General features: G+C 34.8%; 1 protein-coding gene across 1 annotated transcript in view; it reads right to left on the bottom strand.

The window, feature by feature from the left end:
• Nucleotides 1–825: 825 nt before the first annotated feature.
• The window catches only part of SLIT2 (slit homolog 2 (Drosophila)), an 85,667-nt gene continuing 63,522 nt past the window's right edge, over nt 826–22,970 (bottom strand). Inside the window, exons 18-28 of the mRNA XM_009875399.1 lie at nt 22,291–22,457; nt 21,351–21,483; nt 18,289–18,357; nt 15,900–15,971; nt 15,602–15,673; nt 14,141–14,212; nt 11,478–11,641; nt 6,716–6,840; nt 6,489–6,586; nt 4,948–5,087; nt 826–911 (exon numbers count right to left, since the gene is read on the bottom strand). Coding sequence (XP_009873701.1) covers nt 826–911; nt 4,948–5,087; nt 6,489–6,586; nt 6,716–6,840; nt 11,478–11,641; nt 14,141–14,212; nt 15,602–15,673; nt 15,900–15,971; nt 18,289–18,357; nt 21,351–21,483; nt 22,291–22,457 — 1,198 coding nt within the window. The remainder of the gene's footprint in view (nt 912–4,947; nt 5,088–6,488; nt 6,587–6,715; nt 6,841–11,477; nt 11,642–14,140; nt 14,213–15,601; nt 15,674–15,899; nt 15,972–18,288; nt 18,358–21,350; nt 21,484–22,290; nt 22,458–22,970) is intronic.

The raw sequence follows: 22,970 nt of genomic DNA, 5'->3' as shown, positions 1-22,970 counted from the left end.
AGATGTCTAAATTAATCAACATAGTTGGTGTAACTGCAGCCTTGCTCAACATGTTATTTTATGGATTATGAGCATACTTTTATTACTACTGAAATATTATATTTCTTTATTGACTGTACAATATATTTCTCAGACTAAATTAATGGCAAATACCTTACAAGATTAATTTGCTCTTAAAACTCAATATGCAACTTAATATATGTGTCATCACTGAATATGTGAGCACTCAGACTGTAGAGATGAGGTTCTACAGAAGTTGGTTTATCTGTTAGCAAGATAGGTGCTAGGCAGAAACTTAAAAAAAATTAAAAATCAGAAACACCCAAAGTTAGTGTCATAAATCTCTCCATTGTTACCTTTCCTGTACCACAGCCTCAACTTAACATGGTCATTTTGGTTTCCTTAGATATTTACAGTAAAAAAAAGGCCACAGAAACAACAGCAAGAAGATTGCCATCCTATTTTCTAGTACCATAATCTAAAGAAGAAATTAAAGCAAAGCAGTGCTGCAAAACTGAGAATACATTTAGAATGGAAACAGAGTATGTCTTTAAGGTGCCGAGAATAAAGATTTGAGGTTAACACGTAAACTTTTTTGTTAGTCCTATCAGTGTCTACACAAGTTTTTAATACATCTGAAAAAAACACAACAAAGGTAATATTAAAGTATTCCTGCACAGCAATCTGCATCTTCAACAACATTCTTTTGACATGTATTCATAGCAAGAGCCAAGTGCCTAATTGGAGGATTTGCAGTGAGCTTTCTATATTTTATCTATATACGATTTATTTGATCATTTTGTAAGAACTGAAATCCATGCACTTTTAAGGAAAGGAAAGTGAGAAACCAAAGTAAGTGAAAACAGGCTTAAAAGACAACTGACCTTTTTCCACTTCATTCAGATTAGCAGCTTGCAGTGACAAAGACAGAAGAGACAAGAGACTTTTTACATTGTAATACAACAGCATAGCACATTAAGCTAATGCACAACTACAGCAGCAGAGAGGTTGATATAGCAAAAATGAAGCAAGCTTCAGAGTCTCACCTACAGCAGAGCAAAACAGACAGATAAGGTAAGAAGTACATGCTGCCGGTGGCATAAGAAAGGTTTTACTTCTGGATCAGTTCGATCTGTGATCTAATGACTGATGATAATGAGCAAGAGAAATGATCATCTGTAATCTATAGAATGTACATAAAATGACCTGAAGTTTACTAGGCTGAGGATAAAATAAAGGAGATGACAATGTTAAGAGAATAGCGAGGTTAAAGAGTGCAGGACATACTGAGGTATTTTGAATCTTTTATTTCTCAAGGTTTCATCAGATGCCCTGAGTGTCTGCTGATTCCATTTGCTTACTGTTATTTCACACTTAGAGTCTGTGACCTTAAGAAAGCTCACAGTATAGTGCAAATACCATTCTTTGTCTTTCGACCTGTAATTGTGGAGATAGTAAAACAGGCAGAGGAAAATGGATTCCTGATTCCTAAGCAGCCACATAATAAGTTTTTTAAATTGTTTATTGTGCACTTGAGAAGTGTCAATTTTTCGAGGGATTGTTAGAAAAGTCAAAAAGTGACTGTTTTGTTTTGCAATGCAACGTTTTTTTTGTAGTGTTCGTATGTATTTTCACAGGCTGATATTTTAACAAGCCCTCCATATGAGAATAAAACTTTATAGAAGAATGTTTTACAGTTCATACCAGCAGGTTTAAGCTGACTTCTTCCTTATACTGACTTACTGAAATGTAAAATGTATTCGCAGATAATCATTCACCTAGAAAAATATTCTGGGCTGGTGCACTTTCACATTCAGCATATATATGCTGTGACATCTTGAACACAGACAATTCAAAGCGTTGCCAATAGAATTAAAAGAGAACATGACAAACCTACGGTGGTATTCTCCTGCTATGTGTACAGTCCCAGTCTCCAGCAATTTACATCTCAGAGGCTTTCCAAGCTAGAGGTATCTCTGAATTTAAACATCTTTTTACCTACTGAATATATAGCCTCTTCTCCTGATCATTAACCTACATGAATTCATTTAAGGAAAAATACCTTTCATAAAAACCCACTATTTTTAACCTGTTAGAACAGATACCAAAATCCAAATATTTACAAAGTTCTGTCTGAAAATCACTGTATTTATACTCGACAGAGATCCTGTTATTTATCTTTCAAATCAGGCTAAAGGTAAGAGAGAAAAAATAGTCCTGTCAATAATTTAGGACCTCATACACAGATGAGGGAATTGTAAGATTATTTTTATTCTGAACATTAGCATGTCTACATCCTGATGTGTCCAGACTACTGTCAGTCTAATTTTTAACTCATCCATGTCTTAACATCCTTTCAAGGATGATGGACATGAAGACCCCTTGACTAGATCAATATTTTGTATTTTCTCTTTACAGCTAATCTCAAAAATGACTTAGGCTCTCACACGTTGTGTTCTATCCTTGGACACTTTGTGAAATAGATAGTATATTGTGGAGTTCTGTATTGTAACCTGTGGAATGTAAAACCTGAACTTTTGCTAAAAATTTTTACCCAACTTATCTATAAAAGGAGTTGAGTCTCTGGCGTTTTATGTTTTAAAAAAATACATGTGTCTTTGGTTTTGGTAGGGTGTTGAAAAAATCTGAAGATATAGTGTAAATTTTCAACATTTTTTAAAAACCAGAGCAGCTAAACTTACTGATGATAAGTAGCTTCTTTTGATTTATTTTAGAGCTAGTAAGAAGATTCTCACCTACTCACATGACCTATTGACTTCAGTAGCAATTATGAGCGAGCATTGCATCTGTAAAAGTATACCTCTTTCTCTGAAAGAATTAGTCAGCAAACAAAAAGACTTTTCATGTAAACTCATTGTACTTTCCTTTTAGAATTATGCACAATTAAGAATCAAAAAATATCTTGTCTTGTATTTTGACTAAAGAAGCACAATTGCATGACAAAAGACTTTTCATGTAAACTCATTGTACTTTCCTTTTAGAATTATGCACAATTAAGAATCAAAAAATATCGTCTTGTATTTTGACTAAAGAAGCACAACTGCATGACAAACATCAAAAACATTACCTATGTTTATGCTCACCTTCTTGCTCTAACCATACAGATGTATAGAGAAATGCTACAATTGCTGTCTTAATTGTAAATGTAAAATGTCCATTTCAATTCCAGTACTACAGAAAAGCAACAGGCACACTTAATCACACTTTTAGGATTGTGTATACAAACAAGCCTTTGTATCCACTTCATGGATATTTAGTACAAAACAGTCCTTCAGATGGCTTAGTGTGTGAATACAGCAAGCTACTGCCCAGCACTGAAATGCACCTAGAGCAATGTTGAAAATGAAGAAATGAACGTCACAGGTCAAAACACCTGCAAGCTGCAAAAGAGGAACGCACTTGCAAATGAGTTGTCTAATAGCATGAAGCCACTGAATAGGAATGCTGGGCTGATGTGACTTTGATTTGCTTTCTTCTAGCCTACACAGTACAATATCTGATCCTTTTTTTTAAGGAGCTAGCAACTGATCCCAGGAGAGCTGAAGCTTGACTCATGTACCTGGAATATTAGTTATAGGAGAAATGACAAACACCTCTCTCTACTTAGTGATGCTACTAATTGTTATTTGTTTCTAAGGCTTGAATTGTAAATTGCTTTTAGGTATGAAGGTATCAGTACTTGGCAAAACAATATTTTATCTAAGCAGAAGATTGTGTCCGATCTTCCAGATGTGGGCCATCCATTCAGTACTAAATACCTTTTTCTGGCTACTTATGCTTTTAAGCTGTATTGCTGTAGGTATTGTAGCTTATTCTGCCTGGGAAACTTCTAGCAAACATTTACCCAGCATAAGTACTGGATGAATATATAGATTTTGAATTCGTATTTCTTATCATGTGTTCTATCACCTTCATTCACTGTGAGTTTCCAAAATGTAAATGTTGTCTTTAAATCTGAATACCTTAAAACATCTGAGCAATCCAATATGTTGTAGAACTACTGACAAAAATACTTTGGATTAAAAATCAATTAACTGTGGAAATTACTTCAGTTCACCTCTCCTCCAAGTTTTCCAGAGCTCAGATTTGGTTGATTGACTAAAGTACAGATACAGGATAGCAGAATAGAGGTAATTCCCAAGTTATGGTGGATATTAAATTTCTTTTTTACTAATTTAAAGACATGGTTTCGTGAACTTAAGCTTTGTGTTCTTCTAGGGGTCAAATAGCAGGCAGAATCTGTGTAGTTATAAAAATTATAAACCAGATCAATGTAAACAATAGATCCTACTTTTTGTCCTCCAGTGTTGCTGTTCTAACTATCCTCCACTCTCACAGAGATGATGGCAGCAAGCAAGAGACCCTCTGTCTCAAGGAGAGGGGAATGCTTCAGCCTGGCTACCAACTGATAGAAACAAATAATGTGACACTCTCTAATGATTCTTTTTTTTATTTGCTTGCTTATTTTGTGGGGTTTTGTGCTAGAAGAGAAAGCATCACACTCTGCATTAATGTTTCTAAAAGGGCAGGATAACATCCAAGAGTGCCAAATTCAGTTACCTATTGGCACAAACAGATCCTTTTCTGCCCTGTTAGTAACACGATGTATATAGGATAAAAGCAGAATATTTTTCAAATTTCTAAAGCTACAGATGTTCTTCATGGGGGTGTCTGTGTTCGTTAAACAGTAGGGAGGGATGCATTTTCGGTGACCTTTTAATTATCAAAATGCTGTCATTTCAAGTCTAAAAAAAGGAATGAATGAGTAGGCATTAAGTCTACTTTGACTGCAAACTGTATATGAGAAAAATATGGAGGTAAACCTGGTCTTAAGTCAACTGTAGGGTAACAATTCACATACAAACTGAAAATAAACTGTTCTGCTAGCAATTCGTGAATTACCTGTACTTTCTTTTATACTCCTACCTGTGTATTCAGGTGGACAAAGGCAAGTATAGTTATTAATTCCATCCACGCAAGTAGAATTATTTTCACAGTCATTGTCTTCACAATCATCAACATTTACTTCACAGTTTTCACCCTCAAATCCATCTGCACAAGTGCACCTGTAGTACAGAAAATAAAGCTAACTACACATGGACATTTTAGCTGGGGAGAGCAGACAAGAAGATCTGTAATTAATAGGTATAATTTATAACCACTATCCCGTTAGGGAACATGATTGATATAATGTAAAAAAACATGCGATAAACATTATCAAAATATTTTTCAGATTTTAAGGTACAGAAAAAAGGCTTCTAAATTTATGCCTTATTCATTAGTTTAAGGAGCTTCTTAAACTAAATCACTGAACTTTCCTCCTGAAAAGCATGCTACCTCTATATTATAAAATTATATTATATTTATCATAGAAATAAAGTGAAATACATGGAAAAGACTATGGAACCAGGGATTAGTATGTAATAGTGTTGCACTATCATTCAGTTAAAGGCACCACTCTAAAGCTCTGTTTAACATTCCATGTACAATTCATGCATTAATATATAAAAACAAAGCCTGTATAAACTCATCAAGGCAGTAATTTTCTTTGCTTTTGCTTATATAAAACAAATACATGAAAACAGATAGCAAAAGATCACTCAAACATGACTAAACATACATTTTCATGTGAAACGCACCATCTATAATTTCTGCAGCTTTCATTACAAGAGTGCTTTGATTTTCAAAATATGTAGTGTTTAAACAAATAAATAAAAAAGGTCAAATTCTGAGACATGACTATGTCACTTTAAATTCTAGAGGCATGGTATTAAGATGTATACACTTAATTTTTAATGGAAAACTGGTTAATCTTTGGGCAGAATTTGGATTAAAAAATAAGAATAATGTCATAATGAATTGCAGGATAATGAATTGTACCTTTTTGAAGTGTCATTTCTAACAAGCTTGAGGTGTAGATTATTAAACGACTAATAATTTCACATAAGAATGCTAAAGAACTTTATTTCATAATTCATGAAGTACATCTGGAGTAATTGCAATGTGTGATTAAATAACTCAAGATTAAAAATGCTCACAGCATGTTTATCTGCTGGCATAGTGAGTTTCAAATGAATCATTAATTTTCTGTTTCACTGGGATTTACATTTTATCATTTACATGCTGTCTGTTGAAGTAATACACACGACAACAGATGAATTGTGAGATTTTTTCAGCAGGGATCTAGCTAGCTATTAATTAGCATAATGAAGTCAATATTATGTTGTCTTGACCTGATATGCCTCAACTAATCACAATCATTTGTTACTGTTTTAAGCATTTTCAAAGCTTTAAAATCTTTCCAAGGACGGTGAAATGTTCTGAAAAACTTCAGAAGCACTGAAAATCTGCCACTGTGGTGCCCTTACCAGAAAACATTCAAGAACTCAAGGATTAACACCAAAATTATTTCAGCATATACAACTCAGTAGTTTTCCATCGTGTTACTACAATCAAAAACAACCTACCAGAAACCATCTTTTTCTCCTTCTTTCAAATGACAAGTTCCACCATGGTGGCATGGGTTACTGATGCAAGCATGAATGGGAATATCACAGTCTTGACCCTATACAGGTAACAACAATTACAATTAAAGAGGAAAATGCAGACACTAGTGGAAAGGAGCCAAGTAAACTTAAGAGTTGTTAAGGAGAAGCTTACGTTTCAGTAATCTTCCTCCTGATTCATTACCTACCTTGAAACCATAAGGGCAAGTACATCTATAGAAGTCAACTGGATCATTGTTGCAGGTTCCATCATTTTTACATGGATTTGATAAACAGGGGTTACACTTAGCAAGAATATTAACATCCACAGGCCCTTAAAAATACAAATTGGATAGTCAGAAACTAAAGGCTATTAATTTATATTGACAAGATGTATCTGCCAGGTTGCTTTCAATTTTAAAATGAAATTTGTGTTCTGGACTTCCTGGTGTTTCTATATGAATGGAATGCTGGACTGTTCTTAATTATTCTGACATGAGCAAATAAATTTGGGGTTGGATTTTTGGTTTTATTATCACTTTTTTCTTTTTTTAGAAAAAGAAAAATCAGCTGACGCCAAACTGATTCCCACGTCCCTGTTCTTTGAAATCTGTGCATTATCCATGAAAATTACCTTGTCTATGTACTAGCAAAATGAAGATACAATTCAACTTTTGTCTCGTTAGGGGGTAAAAGCCTGTCTATGAGAAAAAAAGGAAAAAGGCTATCACACTTTGGAATCTTTCCTCTGATGGTGTTACCGAGATTAAAATTTTTAACGTATTTTTGCTTTGATTGATTTTTTTATCTGCAAGTCACAGAAATGGCAAAATGAACCAGTAAAATGACCTGTGAACTGGCTGAAAATCTGTGAAGTGTAATGTAAATTGCATTGTCCAAGCTACCTCACCACAAGCAGCTCTGTACTGTACCTTGCTCTCTTATGGAGTCAGCCACAGTTCTGGGCATTACTCCATTAGATGAGCTAAAAAACAATGCAAACTGTACCATGAGTCTATGTGTTTTGTCAAACAACCAAAGAAATTACTGCTTTTTTGATAAAAATTAGATATCACTTGTTTAAAAGTAATGATTCATTTTCATACGTTTTTGTTAGAAAAAAATGTGATTTCTGCAAGAGAGAGCTGGCATGGAAGGAAGCCATGTGATTATAAGAATTCAGTAGGGGGTGTTAGAGAAGAAAAGGCTGATTTTTTTTTTAAATTTTTTAAAAATCTGCTGTTGCTGGTATCCTTCTGTGTCACAGCTTGCAACCAAATCCAAAAGGATGAACACAGTAATCCGCGATAAGATGCTTATTACCAAAGCCACAATGATCTATATGGATCATTGACTATTCTTGTCTTCATTGCATTATTTTTAAAGAAAAATCTACACCTGGTAAACGTTTCTATCAGACCAGCGAAGAGCAGAGGTAGAAGAGTTGAAACAAACGCCTTAAAATTAACATCTAGAAATTCCTGCCTGTATACTCTCAGCTGTTGTTGATTATTGTGAAAGTACATTAAGAGGTTATGTGAAACAAATAAGGAGTGAGAAGCATATGCTTTAAAAAAATAACTGTAACACTGTGCTGTAGCCTGTGCTACAGCCTGATGTCTATGCCTCCTTGCCTCAACTCTTTGTTTTGAACTCTTTGAACATCATAACGTCTTTTCCACTTATCATGCAGTGAAATGCTAATTATTTGGCATGAATTAAAAAACATTCAGTAACTAAGGTTATTTTCCTAATGGATTAGCAATCTAAATTTCACTTCCAAAACAGAGCCAAAAAGCAGGAACCTAAGTTTCAACAACACTGTATCTGATTTTGGGCTGTAAGCGTTTATTTAAAATTATATAGGTAGTATTCAAGTTGTTAGTTTTCCATATTGATGTATTATTCTTCACTTGTGAGATAAAAAAAATGGAAATATTTCAAGTATTTTTACTGAAGTGTACTGGAAAGGCAGTTCTGGAACCTAATTTCATTTGTATTATACCGTTCTTTTCCTCTTTCTGTCTGCATGTGTTAAAAGACTTGTATATGAAAAAGAATTGGGTTCATATATATACCCTATTGTATAATTTTTCATCTTGAAGACATATATATTCTTGAAAACGCTCTGACCAAAAAAAATAATCCTTAAAATAAAAGGAAAATTAAGCAGTGTTGTTTTGGAAACAGTAAAAACTTGATCATATTTTACTGCCAAACGTGCACCTGTCATTTTTTAGGGAAAAACGTGACAGAAACCCTCTCAAACTCAGCTTCTTGAGAAACCTGTTTCCAGACAAACTTTGAGCTCTGACTTTTTAGGACTCCTGTTCTCTGTTGCATATAGCCTGAAAATGAGCTCTGACTTTTTAGGACTCCTGTCCTCTGTTGCATATAGCCTGAAAATCAGTATCTCTACTCATTCACTTCCATTACCGCCATTAATGAAATCACTGATTTTACTACAATGCAGTGGTGTCCTTCAGGTAGTTTTCAGACCTCAAACCCAGGCTTTTAAAATAACAAACTTATTCATACAGTATCTTAAATCGCGTATCATGAAGATTCCACTGTAAATTCATCAAAGGGGAAAACAAACAGCAAACATGCATGTCTTAGGAAAAAAGTTTGCTTGACATACACAAAAGGAAGGTCAGAAGGTCCATTCTTAAATCAGATCACCCATTCCAGATCTACTTATAACCTTACCTGGTATCAGAAAACCACAAGGCCCTGGCATCTCTATAAGCAGGGCATGGATGGGAAAGGGGTAAAAGTAAAAGATTAAGAATCTGTTAGAGGACACATAAACAAGCAAAAACCCAGCCATAAATGTAGAAAAACCACTGAAAGAAGAAAATACTAAGGGATGATTCCTGGAGTAGAAGAATTCATAAAATTAGAATAATATAGAGCAATTTTATGGAGCTTTACAACTGAGATGAGACTTCATTTTAAAAAGCTCATTTTCACTGGAAACTACTCATTATGCAAGTAAAATTCAAACACCCATTTCACTTTCAAATGAATCCAGAAATACTGATAAGAGGGAATTACACACTACTCTTCTCCTGTAAATATATACACAACAGCAGACCATCAACAGATAGTCTGAACAGTCCTTTCACTCCTAGCCTAAAATTTTGGTTCTAATAGGAATATAGCATCTTCCTGATTTCTATTCAGCAGTTAATTTTTAAGCAAAAGATAAAATTACTTATCTTTGAGCAACAGACACATACTGTCTTACAGGGCCATCATGTCATTGAAAAGCTGCTGATTTGCAATCTGTAATTATGAGCATCTTCATAGGACAGTGGCAGGAAAAATATTTTCTCTCAAAGGTATCCATAATACCAGATCTCCACTCTTGGAAGTGAAACAAATATAGTTCTTACCCTGCATAATAATATAAAGGATATTTTCTGAAGGGCAAGAGGGAGAAAGATACACTTTCTGGATTGTCTGACAGAAACATGGCAATGACTGCAGGCACGGGTGATAACAGTTTTCAAAACTGACAGAGCTGATAAAGAGCCAAACAGGTTCTTTATGTCCATGCAAGTATTTATTCACTTATATCCCTACAACAATGTCTAACAAGAGCATATCTGCCACAACGTTCAGTGGATGCTTGTAGACAAGATGATCAGATCAGCCAGCAAACGTCCTATCTACAATCTACACTAAGAGTCTTCGCAAGAGATGAGTGTCATGTGCAATGAACACTGGCATGACCTGAGAGGTGTATTGCTGAAAAATTGCAAGAATGAATTGGAGGGAAAGACAATTCATTGGCATCACAAGCAACAAAGGGTGTTCCATGTTTTTTTGTTTACAAACAGTTTTTTGAAAGAAAGCCTTAGGAGAAGAGACTAACTAGGATGAATATGCAGTAAAGAACAACTTTGGATGAGACAAACTCTGACAAAGTCCCATTGCTTTTTTAAGGAAGAAATTACAAAGGGATTAAGCTCACGTTTGAAGATACACTAACAGAGGAATAAAACAAAATAGTTTGAAGATTACCTAGAGTGTAAGAATAAGTTACTTCTACAAGATTTAAGATTATATTTATCTGATGCATCAGAAATAACCACAAGCTTAGTAATGGCTTACAAGTATAAGCACACATAACTTTGTTGTTGGTTGTGTTTTTTTAATGGGGGATTTCGATGTTCCTGAATCAGGTTCATGAAAAATGATGCTACAGCAGAAATTTTCTGTGTTTTCAAAATATTTAAGAAGGGAGAAACAGATGGAATAGAGGAAGATTAAACAGTAAAACAAACCAAGTTCTTTCTCCGTGTGAATAAAAAAGGTACTTTCCTAACCAAAAACCAGTAAGGCTAAGAAAAAGAACCTAGGAATTAACAGATAATAAGCAAAGTTGTGATACAAATACCAGCAACAATCTGACCAACCTGCAGATAAATACTCCTGGTCCAAACCCTGAGAAATCTCCCCATATAACAACATTCTAGAATGAGATCTCTATAGAGGTAATTACATCCCTTTATCTTTATTTGGTTTTTTATGCTTTCCTCTGAAATATCAGAGGAAGCAGTCTGGACATATTAATGCAACTAATTACAGACTACAAAGACTATGAATGTATTTACAGTTTTTACTGTAAACAGTCTGAAGGGAATGGGAAGTGTACATGTATACACTAGTTCATGATTGAGATAGTATGATGTATCCAAGTACATAGAGGTACTGAGAAATACTGTACTGCAAGTTCGAAGATTTATTTTCTCCTGCTATTTGAAAAGAAATAGGCATTGAAGTCTTTAAAATAAATACAGTTCCTGAATGGAACCAATGGCTACAGCCCTAAGTACAAGGAGGAATGACGACAGGGCTGAGTGAAGATGCTATAATATTTTATATAATATCTTATTTTACAGCTCAACTACTTGTAAGAATTGGCACTTCTTAGAGAAAAAAAAAAAGACACAACAACAGTACCTTGGCAAGTAAATTTTTTAGAAGGAGTTGTGAGAAGAAGTTTATCTGCCATTTCTCCAGGACCAGCACAACGTGCAATACCAGGTTCTTTGTATTCCGATTTTACCCAGTCAGATAGCCACTGCATGTTACAATCACAATAAAGAGGATTTGCTCCGATAGCCCTGTGGAAAATGGACAAACAGAAGCAGAATAAACTTTTAAATGGTTGCTTTGAAAAAGAGAACTCAGAAAACAGTTTGGCAAAAAACCCCAACTTTAAACCACAAACCTGCCCTCCTTCCACTAAATTGACCGTAAGAGCCTGAAGTGTCTGGGTTCAGGTTGTAAATCAAGACATGACAGTTTTAGGAGTAAAGTTGGTCCAGAAATCTAGCTATTCTTAGCTGCATTATGTGTCAACTGTAGAGAGCTAATACTACGTAGCTCTGTTTAACCATTGGTATGTAATGGCCAAGATCAGCTGCATCAGCAGAATGAAATTGATACTGGGAAATTAAGTTAGCAAGAATAAAGTATTTCTTCTGAAGCAACCAAGGCAACCCCAGAGAGTTCCACCCTGATATTTTTCCTTTTCGGTTTATGGCTCCCAGGCTGGTTTCCCATCTGTTTCTAAGCTTCCAACTTTGATCTAATTATTTCCTCTTTGGAGCTCTCCCACTGAACTCACAGCTATGTGCAGAATTCTGTAAGAGGTTTGTCGTGCTTGCCCAAACAGAATCCAAAACATAGCACTATTCTAGCTGCTAAGAAGCGAGCTACTAAGAAGAAAAAAAATTAGCTCTATCCTAGCTGAATCCAGGACAAGGTCTCTCCTACATTATTCTAGCTTTGTGGTAGTTATGAAATAATTACCTCATTATGAAAGCAAATCCATTTCTTTAAATAAGTCTGATTTTTTTAAATTAAAAAATAATTTAGCTAGAGGTTTTCAGAATTAAGTGCTTTAAAGGCTTTTTATGTGTCTATTTTCTCTTCTAGAAACTATAAGTACTCTGGGAACAGTGATATGCTCTGTAGTTAGTTTGGAGAAGCATTGTGCTGTTCTATAAAGATGTACTCATGTTTTTTTTTAAGAAGTACAACAATCACAGAACTTTCAACAGATAATTTTGACATGTGCACACACTGTCAAATGGAAGTAACATCCTCCTCCAGATGCTTCAGTACTTTTTTTTCAGCTCCACAACTGTGGATCAGTGGGTCTTCTACAGATACAATAAAATTTTTAGCAAGCAAAGGCAGTAGAACCTACCACTGCTGGGATACTAGTTTCTGCCACATTGAGCAGGAAATCCTCTCTTAAATATTACTACATACTTCCACCTGAACTCAAGAGAATATATGTAGTCAGGCTTAAGTCAGAGCAGTAACAAAAATTAGACCTAGCGATAGGGAACTTCCCACACCTAGAATTTGTCCACTTTATATTTGCAAGAGTGAAGTCAACCTGAACTGAGATAACACAACTGCTCTGCTAAAATCACTGTTAGGAGGGATAAGTGGTAGCTGTTAAGGAAAAAAACTCAGCAATAACAATCACATCTATGTAAGTTTTACTGATATTTCATGTAGATGAACTAGTTTAACAGTAGCATTTGAATGAATTATCAATGACTTAAACTTAATCAGTATCATCTAATTTCTGAGAAACAACAAATTAAATGTAAATGTCCAATACTGAACTAGAAACAAATAACTAAGTTCTCAACAACTATAGCTGTTCAGAAACATAAAAATCAGAGATATCTAAAGGCAGCAGTCAACTTCTCAACTGCAAGCAAAGATGCAGCAAATAGCCATACCCACAACACGATTTACACATAGGTAACTTGTTATAGTCTAGATTCTCATTGAAAATTATGTTCTGAAATCAGATGACATATCTTTAATGCCAACTTATCAGACACCGACACAGAACAGAATAATTCAGGGCACTCTGGAGGTCATCTAGTCTCACCTCCTGCACAAAGCAGGGCTTACTTCAAAGTCAGCAGGGTTGCTCATGGTTGCATCCAGCTGAGCTCTGAAAATCTCCAGGGATGGAGATTCTTCTGCTTCTATGGGCAACCTGTTCCAAAGCTGAGCCACCCTCACAATAAAGAATTTTTCATTATGTTCGATCAAATGTTGACTCTTTCTTCACTGTGCATGTCTGAAAAATCTGTCTCCATCATCGCTGTAATCCCCTTAGAGGCTTAAAGGCTATTGGTCCCTCCTTGGCATATCTATCTCCAGGCTAAATGAGCCCAGTTCTTTTAGCCCCATAGCTCATGCAATACAGCCACCTCCCCACCTCGCTTGCCCCATACTGGATTTGCTCTGGTCCACACACATCTGCTTTGTCCCGGAGAAACTGAACAGGTATTCCCCGCAGAAAGGAACGACCACTATCCTCAGTCACCTGGCTTCTCGCTTTCTAATTCAGCCCAGAGTGTCTTTAGTCTCTTTAACCGTAAGGGCACACGGCAGACGAGTTCAATTTGCTGCACACCAGGAGGCCCAGGATTTTTCTGCGGAGCTGCTAGCTCTCTGGCCAGACCGCAGCCTCTGATGCATGAACTCGTTTCAGAGCAAGCCTTTGCACTTTCTCTTTGTTTGACTAGGTGAAATTTGCTAAACGTAATGTAAAAAAGAGATACAGTTATCATCTGAATACTCACAGGTGTGATAACGCTGAAAGATCATTAAAAGCTCCTTCAGGAACAACAGAAATATCATTGCCGTGTAAAGATCTTAAAAAAAAAATAAAGAGAATAATCTATATTAATAAAAACCAGCAGGTTACCTTTGCAAATTTCATCTTCAGTAAACAGTTTTCAGCTTTTCACAATTTTTTCCCTTCCACTTCCTTAGTGTTTCCAGCTTCTCTTTGTTTTTGTTTTTGGGTGTTTTTTTATTTGTTTGTTTGTTTTTTAAGCTCTAATTGCAGTCTACTTGTAATTTTTTTTTAACCTGAATTTCCACAAGAAATGTTAATAATATGAGTCTTTTAAAACTGAAAGAATCAAGGCTGGTAAAAGGAGGCACATTTCTGCAAAGTAGTGTTTTTATTTACAGATAGCATAAGACTTATTGCTCCTGACTTTTTCAGCCATTCGCTGAAATTCTCGTTAATTATGTTCATACTTTTTAAAAAATCTTTCATGGATTTATGGAAAATACAGGCATTGCTTGTTCATTAATATAAGCATTAGAGTTGTTGCCGTAATTTGAGAGTAAAGAGAACTAAAGACCTTATTAAACAACAATACTGGGACTAGTTTTATCTCTCCTGTAGCAAACCTGCACAAAAATATCTCCCCTTTTCCATAAATTCATTTGGTTACATGTATATCTAACACATATGGAATTATGGTTCTTCAAATTATCCATACTGATATAAAATAATTGAAGTTATGTGAGCATATTTAAATAATGCTTCAGACATTTAATCCAAGTTATTAAATGGATATAAACTACCCAAATGGAGGCAGAAATTACATGTTCTGCTAGGAAATTTTGAGCAAGAATTTTTGCAGCTTTTTTTTCTTAATAGTAAACTGAAGCTGTAAACTAGACTGGCTGTTCCTTATTTTCCTTTGTCCCTTTTTGTGCCCTTTTAACCATGTTTTTTCTAGTGGTAAACTGGAAAGTTTTTCTGGAGCCAAAAAGTAATTTTATTGATTTTCAGTAGTTAACCATGATGTAATGGTTTTCAAAAGACTCCCATATTAAATGAAACAAGAAGGAAATAAATTTATGGCTGGACTAAAAATATTCAAAATACAACTGCAAAACCACCTCATATATACTAAGGAATTTATGCATATGGCATTTTGGTTAGACTTTAATACTTAAAACATCGAAGAACATAACACGAGAAAGAAATACAGCCAAGATTAAAAAGCAGAAAAGTCTATGTCTGTATATACAATGTGGTCCAGAGCCACATAACTTCTTGTGCAATGTTTTGAGAGTGTACTTCCTCAGAATGAAGCCACTTAGATTTTTAAGGCTACATTAATTATCACTTCTCAAATACTTGACAGGTTTTAAAATCTAGTAACTTCCAAGAGATTTGCTATCTGCTATACATAAATAAAAATTCTGAAAAATAGCAATAGTTAAAAACAAATACTTACAACAACCTAAGCGATTTCAACCCATCAAAAGTCCGTGCAGGGATACACCTCAGGCGGTTGTAACTAAGAATTCTGAAAATATATATATAAAATAGTGTCAGTAAGTATATCAGCCATACAGTAAACAATGCAGAGCATGACCAAAACCAGCATTTGCACACATAGCTAGTTAGGAAACAAGTTATTTTACAGCCTCCACAACAAGCAAGCTTTGATATCAACTAAAAGTCCTTTCATTCCAGAACAAAAATCCCACTGTAACGCTTCCAAAGAGTCACTTTTACATGTTTAAACTTACAAGGTGAGCAGCTGAGTCATGTTGCTGAAGCTCTGATTAGAAAGAGTGCTGATTCTGTTGTTACTTAAATCTCTACAAAAAATAAATTCAGAAATTCAGACCTTAAAATGACTGCCCCAGTCCTGAAACACCGACAGACACATTATTAGTAGTAGTAGTATAATCATTGGTACCAATATTTAAAGCAGCACATATTTTTATTTTCACATGCGATATACAAGCCCAGCAAGTGTCTAGCTTGAGCAATGAAAAGCATTTTCACTTCAACACAGATGAAAAAGCAGCGCAATGCATTCTTATAAAACAGCAATGTCCGTCATGCTGCTGAGTTAATAATGCAATCCTACATGAACCTAAGTATAGAAATGATAGTGACATTTTAAAGTGGAAATCATTCTAGTCATGTCCCTAATGACACCTAAGTAAATATGATCTAATGCTCTACTTAACACTTATATGCTGAATACATCAAAGCCCAGAGCTATTATAATAAATAACTCTATCTAAGGTTTATAGAGAAAGCCTTAACATCTTTCTGGTTGTTCAATATTCTAATAAATAAAATCTTAAGCATAAGTATGATGGAAGCTGGAGGGCATGCTCGTAGCTTCAGGTGGTAGCTTCAAAGCAGCTTTGAAGAAGCTGCATTACATGTAAATACTGCTCGTACTGTGTTTTAGTTTTCATTTATGTTGACTATTTCACTACTGTTTATCGTGTTTTGTGGTGAAAGAGCATTTGCTTCTGAGAGAATCTTGATATTTTAACTTAAGAGTACTGTTGAATTGCTATGCAATACACATACTTCTCTGCTTGAAATCTCATGCAAGCATGTAAGAACTGACTAACAGTAGGAACCACTTTAGGGAAGTATAACAGAGTAATCTATCCAAAAGAGAAAGAATAAGTTAGAAAGAAATAATTTTACTTTTTAATTTGGAACTGGGGAAATCTATATGTAATTACTTGTTTGGCCACAGAACTAACTATGCACAGTGTTTCGGTTTTCCAAACACAACTGAGGAATAGTCTCAATTTCAGAACACCAGTATGAGGTTACACTCAGAAGAGATTATAATAATGTGCCCCACAGGTCAGAAAAATGGGGACTCATCTTATTTGCATTTTATTTACTGTTCATCTACTTGTCTGCTAAGTTGTGTGTATTTTCTGATAAGGAGGTAAAGTTATACAATTTCTGTCTGTGTCTGTCAAAAATAGACCATCCGTATCTCATCTCTGTGATGGAAGCCCTGCCACTACACTTCTCATTAACCTCATCTCTAGACATATATCCAGTCTCCCCTGCTACTATGACTGTACTCAGTCCAATCTATACGTGTGCTTCTTACGCTGAGGTGAAAAAATTTATATTTTTTGTTTGCTGCAAAACTTCAACGTTTTACAAAAACAAAGATTTCCTAGGTCCCATGCTTTACACATCTGAGAATATTGCAGTGTTTTTTTCCTGACATTATTTGCAAAATACTGAAAGATTTGGAAACGTATTTTTTCTGAATTTGGAGCCGTGACCACTTTTGTCAAGTTCTTGATTTTGAATTCAAAACTACATTCGACTTTTGCAGCAAAGCTCTAAACCAAGTCAAAAGGAAATGTAAGGGATTTTGTTACTCCCTCCACTTTTTATTCTGATTATAATGAAACTGCAAACTGCTTTCAGAATGTTACACAGCTCTACCTCAGCTGGCATAAATTTTCATAGTCCTAACAAAGGCCATGGAATTACATCCATTTACAGTCACAGTCTTCCTGTTTCTCTCACTGTACTCTTATAAGGTAGAGAAATCATATCCAAATCATTCATGAAGTAGAGGTAATAAATTTTAGAGCAGCTAGTGATTTGCCTCAAATCACAGAGTGAGTCAGCAACAGAGTTGGGAGTAAGGCATTCTAGACAAGCTCTCTTCTTCACTCATTAAGCCATATATTGTGGGAAAAACAGCTGTACATGCAACTCCTTTGTGAAGCATACCACACCGTTTCTTTTGTAAATGAAATAATTCTAGTGCATTTATGGAGCTGCATAACAAAATGCTGTACTACCATAACACCTTACACTAACTACCCTGACTTTGTAAGATCTTACATTTCTTTTTGGATTAACTATAATTTCTGCTTATTTATTTCATGATGTAATCGCTGGAATGAAATAGACCTGGTCATAAAATGTGACCAAGAATATTTTATATAGGATGTGATCAGTGGAATAAAATACCCTCCGTTATAAAATGTGGTCGAGTATTACATTTGCTAAAAGATATGATACATTTTATGTTGTTGTTTTTTTCTTGTAACTAAACCCAGGTATAATGGAGTAGGGCATTTTTTTTTCCATTTCAGTATAAAAAGCTGCTCTAAAACTACTTACATGAGTGTTAAATGCTTGTAGTTGGAAAGCTCCTTTGGAACAAGGGTAAACTGATTTCCATCCAAATAACTAAAATAGAAAAATAAAGCACAGACTGTTATGTTTTTCATTAAAATAGTAGCATCTTCATCCACTAATCTTAAAATCCAACAGTAAAGATAATAACGTATGAACACATACTATTTCCCTTTTGTAAGAAACCTTGCTTTTCTTTTTTGAGACACAACTAAGGACCTGTAGTCTAAAATCAAAATGCTATTGTACCAGATATTATGAATAATATGAAGTAACATTATTAATAACCAACTCTTGTATAGTACTTTCTATTATTTTGTAAACACTCTGCAAAATTAGGTTTTTATCATCTCCATTTCACACCCCCCTACAGGTGAAAAGTAAACCCTAATTCTTCAAGTCCCATTAAGTGTGGATTTTGATCTATCATAAGTAGAAACAGACCCTGACATTGCAGGGATAGTCCTTTACAGTACAAACAGCACAGGCTGGTCCCAGGTCTAACAGCAAATTCATTTGTCATGCCTGCAGTTCAGGTCACCTTCCCTAATTTCTCCTTATGTATTTCAGGATAACTCGGGCACGACGTACTACAAGCCTGTTCCTCCGGAATATGCTATGGATAGAGACTTTAATCAATTACCTTTCATTAGTAAAGTCAGATATTATATTTGCCTTTTTGGGCTTAGAGCTCCTGTATTATACTGCTAATTCTTCTTCCACGCTCATAATTCTCAATTACAGACTTGTTCATCCTTAGACTGTAACAGGCACAGAGACATCAAACTGCATCGGCACCTGAGTTACAGGCAAGAAATGTAACAAGCCTTGCCTAAAAAGCTGCCAGTGTGCAGCCACTCCTGAAAAAGTGCCAGCGAGAGGGCTCTTCGTGTAACCAGAGACAGTAGTTTAGTGATGGTAAGAAGTCCAGAATTTACTTGATTCTCTGAAACAGAGCAGACAGTGGCAGGAAGATTAAAGGTCTTTGTTTCTCAACTGAGGCAAATGAGTTGCTGATGGTGTTATTATGTCGGTATTACTTATGTCTCCTGGAAGCCCAGTAAAAACTATGCCCTCATGATGAATACCCCTATACAAAGAAGATATTTTAGCAATCTGAATAGTTGAAGTACACTGAAGAACAGCCTGACACAGATATTTTTAGATTAATTTTGAGCTTAATGTCTTTTAAGTATGCTGCAACACCTTTGGAACCTTTTGTCTTGAAAAAATGGATGAGCTGTTAATAACATAATGAAAAAACTAACAACATCTAGGAAAAAGGCTTTTTCTTTTTTTGTTGTTTGTTTTGTTTTGTTTTTCCCCGTGGACCATGCCTTCCTTAAGGCTGCTTGCCAAAACAGAAATACGTGTCTCAACAACTTTTATGCTTGCACTATGTTAATGGCATTATATAAATGGTGGTGAATTATTAAAAAAAGAAACCAATCGTAGTTAAACTTTTTGAAGGAGTAAGTATTCTGAGAAAATTCTTTTATCGACAGATAAATTGCTTTAGCCTCACTAGAACTGAATTACTATTTGTATCCACTTGGCTGATAAAAGTTCCTCCTTGTTCAAATGGAGCAAGAATTAAGATATTTTACAAAACGCATCTTGGAAGGGTTATGCATGCTAATGAACAACAGGAATCAATCAGTATGCAACTGCTACCAGGAACCACCTCCATTATCCTTTTGAAAAATATGCTAAATTGCATGCTTAGACACTAATTAAAGCATACAAAATTGTATACAAATGAGTTTTCAGTCACACTCAGGGTTCCACTTGCAATTCCAAAAGTATCTCTCTTCAACTGCTTAATTCTACATTGCACTGATGCCCTTACATTGTAAAACTGAACATATTAGGCCAGACTATATTTAATTAAGTCATCTTTTATTCAAGAAAAAACAAAAACCTAATGAAGTAATTTATAGGTTTATATAGCTCTGTGTTAATTTGAGTTCTTAATAATTTCTCTTTATTAATGACTAAAGCCTTTCAGATGCTCTTAAGCACCAAACTAGTGGTGGACATTTCTAAATATTCTCCATAATACCAAATAATAAAATAATAAAAATGTTTCAGTGACTTAAGATACACAGTTGTGATGTCTTGAGAAAAAGCACAACATTAATCAGTCATTATGAAGCATTAGTAATTTAATATTAAATACTTGCCATACATAACAAAAACCCAACTTTATTTCTTGTAAATAAATTCTATTTATTTTTTTTAAATTTTGTGACCTATCTGATCAAGATTCAAAACAGACGAACAACCCAATTTTCATGTTTATATTTTCCCCTTCATAATGCATGAAAATTGACTCATCTAATCTTACGAGTAGCTTGTTCAGTTATTGACTTTAAACAATGCATGAGGTAGTAAGCTCTTTTTTTATATCAATGTTATTGTCCATCTGCATATTCAAATTATTTCATAAAATGCAATCTTAACCATTTTTCTCACGTAAAAATATATAAAGAAATTAATAAAATATCCCAGATTGTGTAAGACTGCCTATATGACAGTGAGACTATATTAAAACTGTTTTTTGAAATATTACAAACCCGTATTTACTATGAAAATACAAAAACACTATTAATAGATTGCTTTCTTTTTGCTTTTTCATGTAATCACCTCCTTCCTTCGTTCCTAGACAGAGACCACAGATTCATCAGATTTACTGTTGTCCATAACTTAACCCACCATAACATGATACCCTTGTTCAACGATACAACAATTCAGTGTTGGGGATACAAATTCTGAGTGATTACAATTTTATGTACGTATACTTTAAAGCTTGTCAGTTAGAGATAGTTCTTAGAGTGTTTTGGGACTTACAGGGCATTGCTAATTCAAACTTAGCCTCAAATTTCTAAAGATACTCAGCGAGTCTCTATATCTATAAAGCAGTATGTTAATGAAGTTCAACTGATCTACCGAATCCAATTCTTCATTTTCCTCTGCCCTCATTCTTGAATGTGACATTATAAATCTGACATTGACTATCATAAAAGCGAAAGAAGTGTGCCACTTACAGTTCAGTTACATCTTTTGGGATGCCTTTGGGCAAAGCTTTCAGGCCTTTGTTGCTGCAGCGAACTACTGTGTCTAGACAAGTGCATTCTGCAGGACAGCGGGACAGCGGAGAGCAGCTATTGTCATCATTCCCTGGTTAATAAAACCAAGCAGATGCTAAGGTTGCTGTACAAATGGCACTCGGGAATTAGCAATATTACCCCACCTGAAATGCCTATAAGCAAATGTCACACTTCTACATTAGGGTATCTCTAGGTAGGAAAAACATTAAGTCATCTCGGTAAGCCATTGCTCTGTGAATTTACATTTCAAGGGAGGCTTTAGAGCAATGCTGTTTTACTAGGGAAAAGTGCTATCAGACGGAAAAAAAATAATGAAAGAACACAATCTACAATGAAAGACAATAAAGAAGAAAAGGATGTGTTGATTTTCAAAATTAACAAATTATTAAAAATTAAGTCTCTTCAAAGAAAAATTAAAGCCTTGAAAATTGACTAATAATGTAATAAATGGAAGCATGTGTGAGAGTTGTGCAAGATAGCAGATATTTTTTAAAGTAAGTATTGAAGAAGTCATAAACTAAGCAAAATGGCATGTTATTTGATCAAATAACATGAAAAAATGCATGATTCAAGCATCAGTATTTGAAAATATTATAAACTGAACTACAACTTTTGATCAATTTATTTAATTTCTATATTATCTCTAAATTATGATTTACAGTACATAGGCATGAAAAACTTCTAAAAGCATATATATAATAGCTTTGTGCACACTGTTGATCCAAAAATGCATGGAAGATTTTTAAACTGATGTAGAAACTGAGCATGAGGTGCAGATGAAGCAATTTAAAGTATAACACTTTGGGATCTATGAGAATCATGCAGCTGCACATATGAAAGCTGAAATCACAAAAAGTACAAATATTATTTTTCCTACCATCATCACAAGTAAAATCCTGAATTGCCACGTCCTGGATGGGAATCTCTTTGAGGAAGTAGGGTTTTTGGCAGCGAGGGTTCCCGGTCACGATGCGTTTCTTCCTCAGCCAGTCTCCAAGCCACGCGAGATGGCAGTTGCAGTTGAAGGGATTGGCCAAGAGGTTTCTGAGAACCACAGGGAAGTTAACTTCAGATAAGAGCATTTTTTTATCGTGAGTGTTCTATTTTCAAAAAGCTAAGCTTATATACTGTTCTTCAAACAATACTATGTACAAACCATAAGTAAAAGCTGTAATTTAGGGTCTCTGTGGTGAATCTTGATATAACTCGTTTAGAAATAATTTAAAAATGTCAAAGACCTGAGTTGTTGTCAAGTCACTTTGCACTGATAATGCAATAATTTCATATAGAGATGAAGGCTGATTACTTTACATTATTAGCTTCAACCTGACAACAGCTATTCCATTAATTTGTCATCTCAAGATTTCCATCTTTTATTTCCTCCAGAGAATAAGTTTCCTATCTGAAGTGACAGCTAAGGTGATTACATGCCAGTTATAAAAATGAATTTACTTCTAGAAGTCTCACTACTTTTAGCATCTCCTTATTTCAGCACAAACCTATCGACAATTCCATTATTTATACACATGTCATCCTTAATATGCACAAATTAGTCAC

Source organism: Apaloderma vittatum, unplaced genomic scaffold (genome assembly GCF_000703405.1).
Source record: "Apaloderma vittatum isolate BGI_N311 unplaced genomic scaffold, ASM70340v1 scaffold98, whole genome shotgun sequence".
Lineage (NCBI taxonomy): Eukaryota > Metazoa > Chordata > Aves > Trogoniformes > Trogonidae > Apaloderma > Apaloderma vittatum.
The sequence above is the reverse complement of the archived record's forward strand: the minus strand, read 5'-3'. Positions and strand labels throughout refer to the sequence as shown.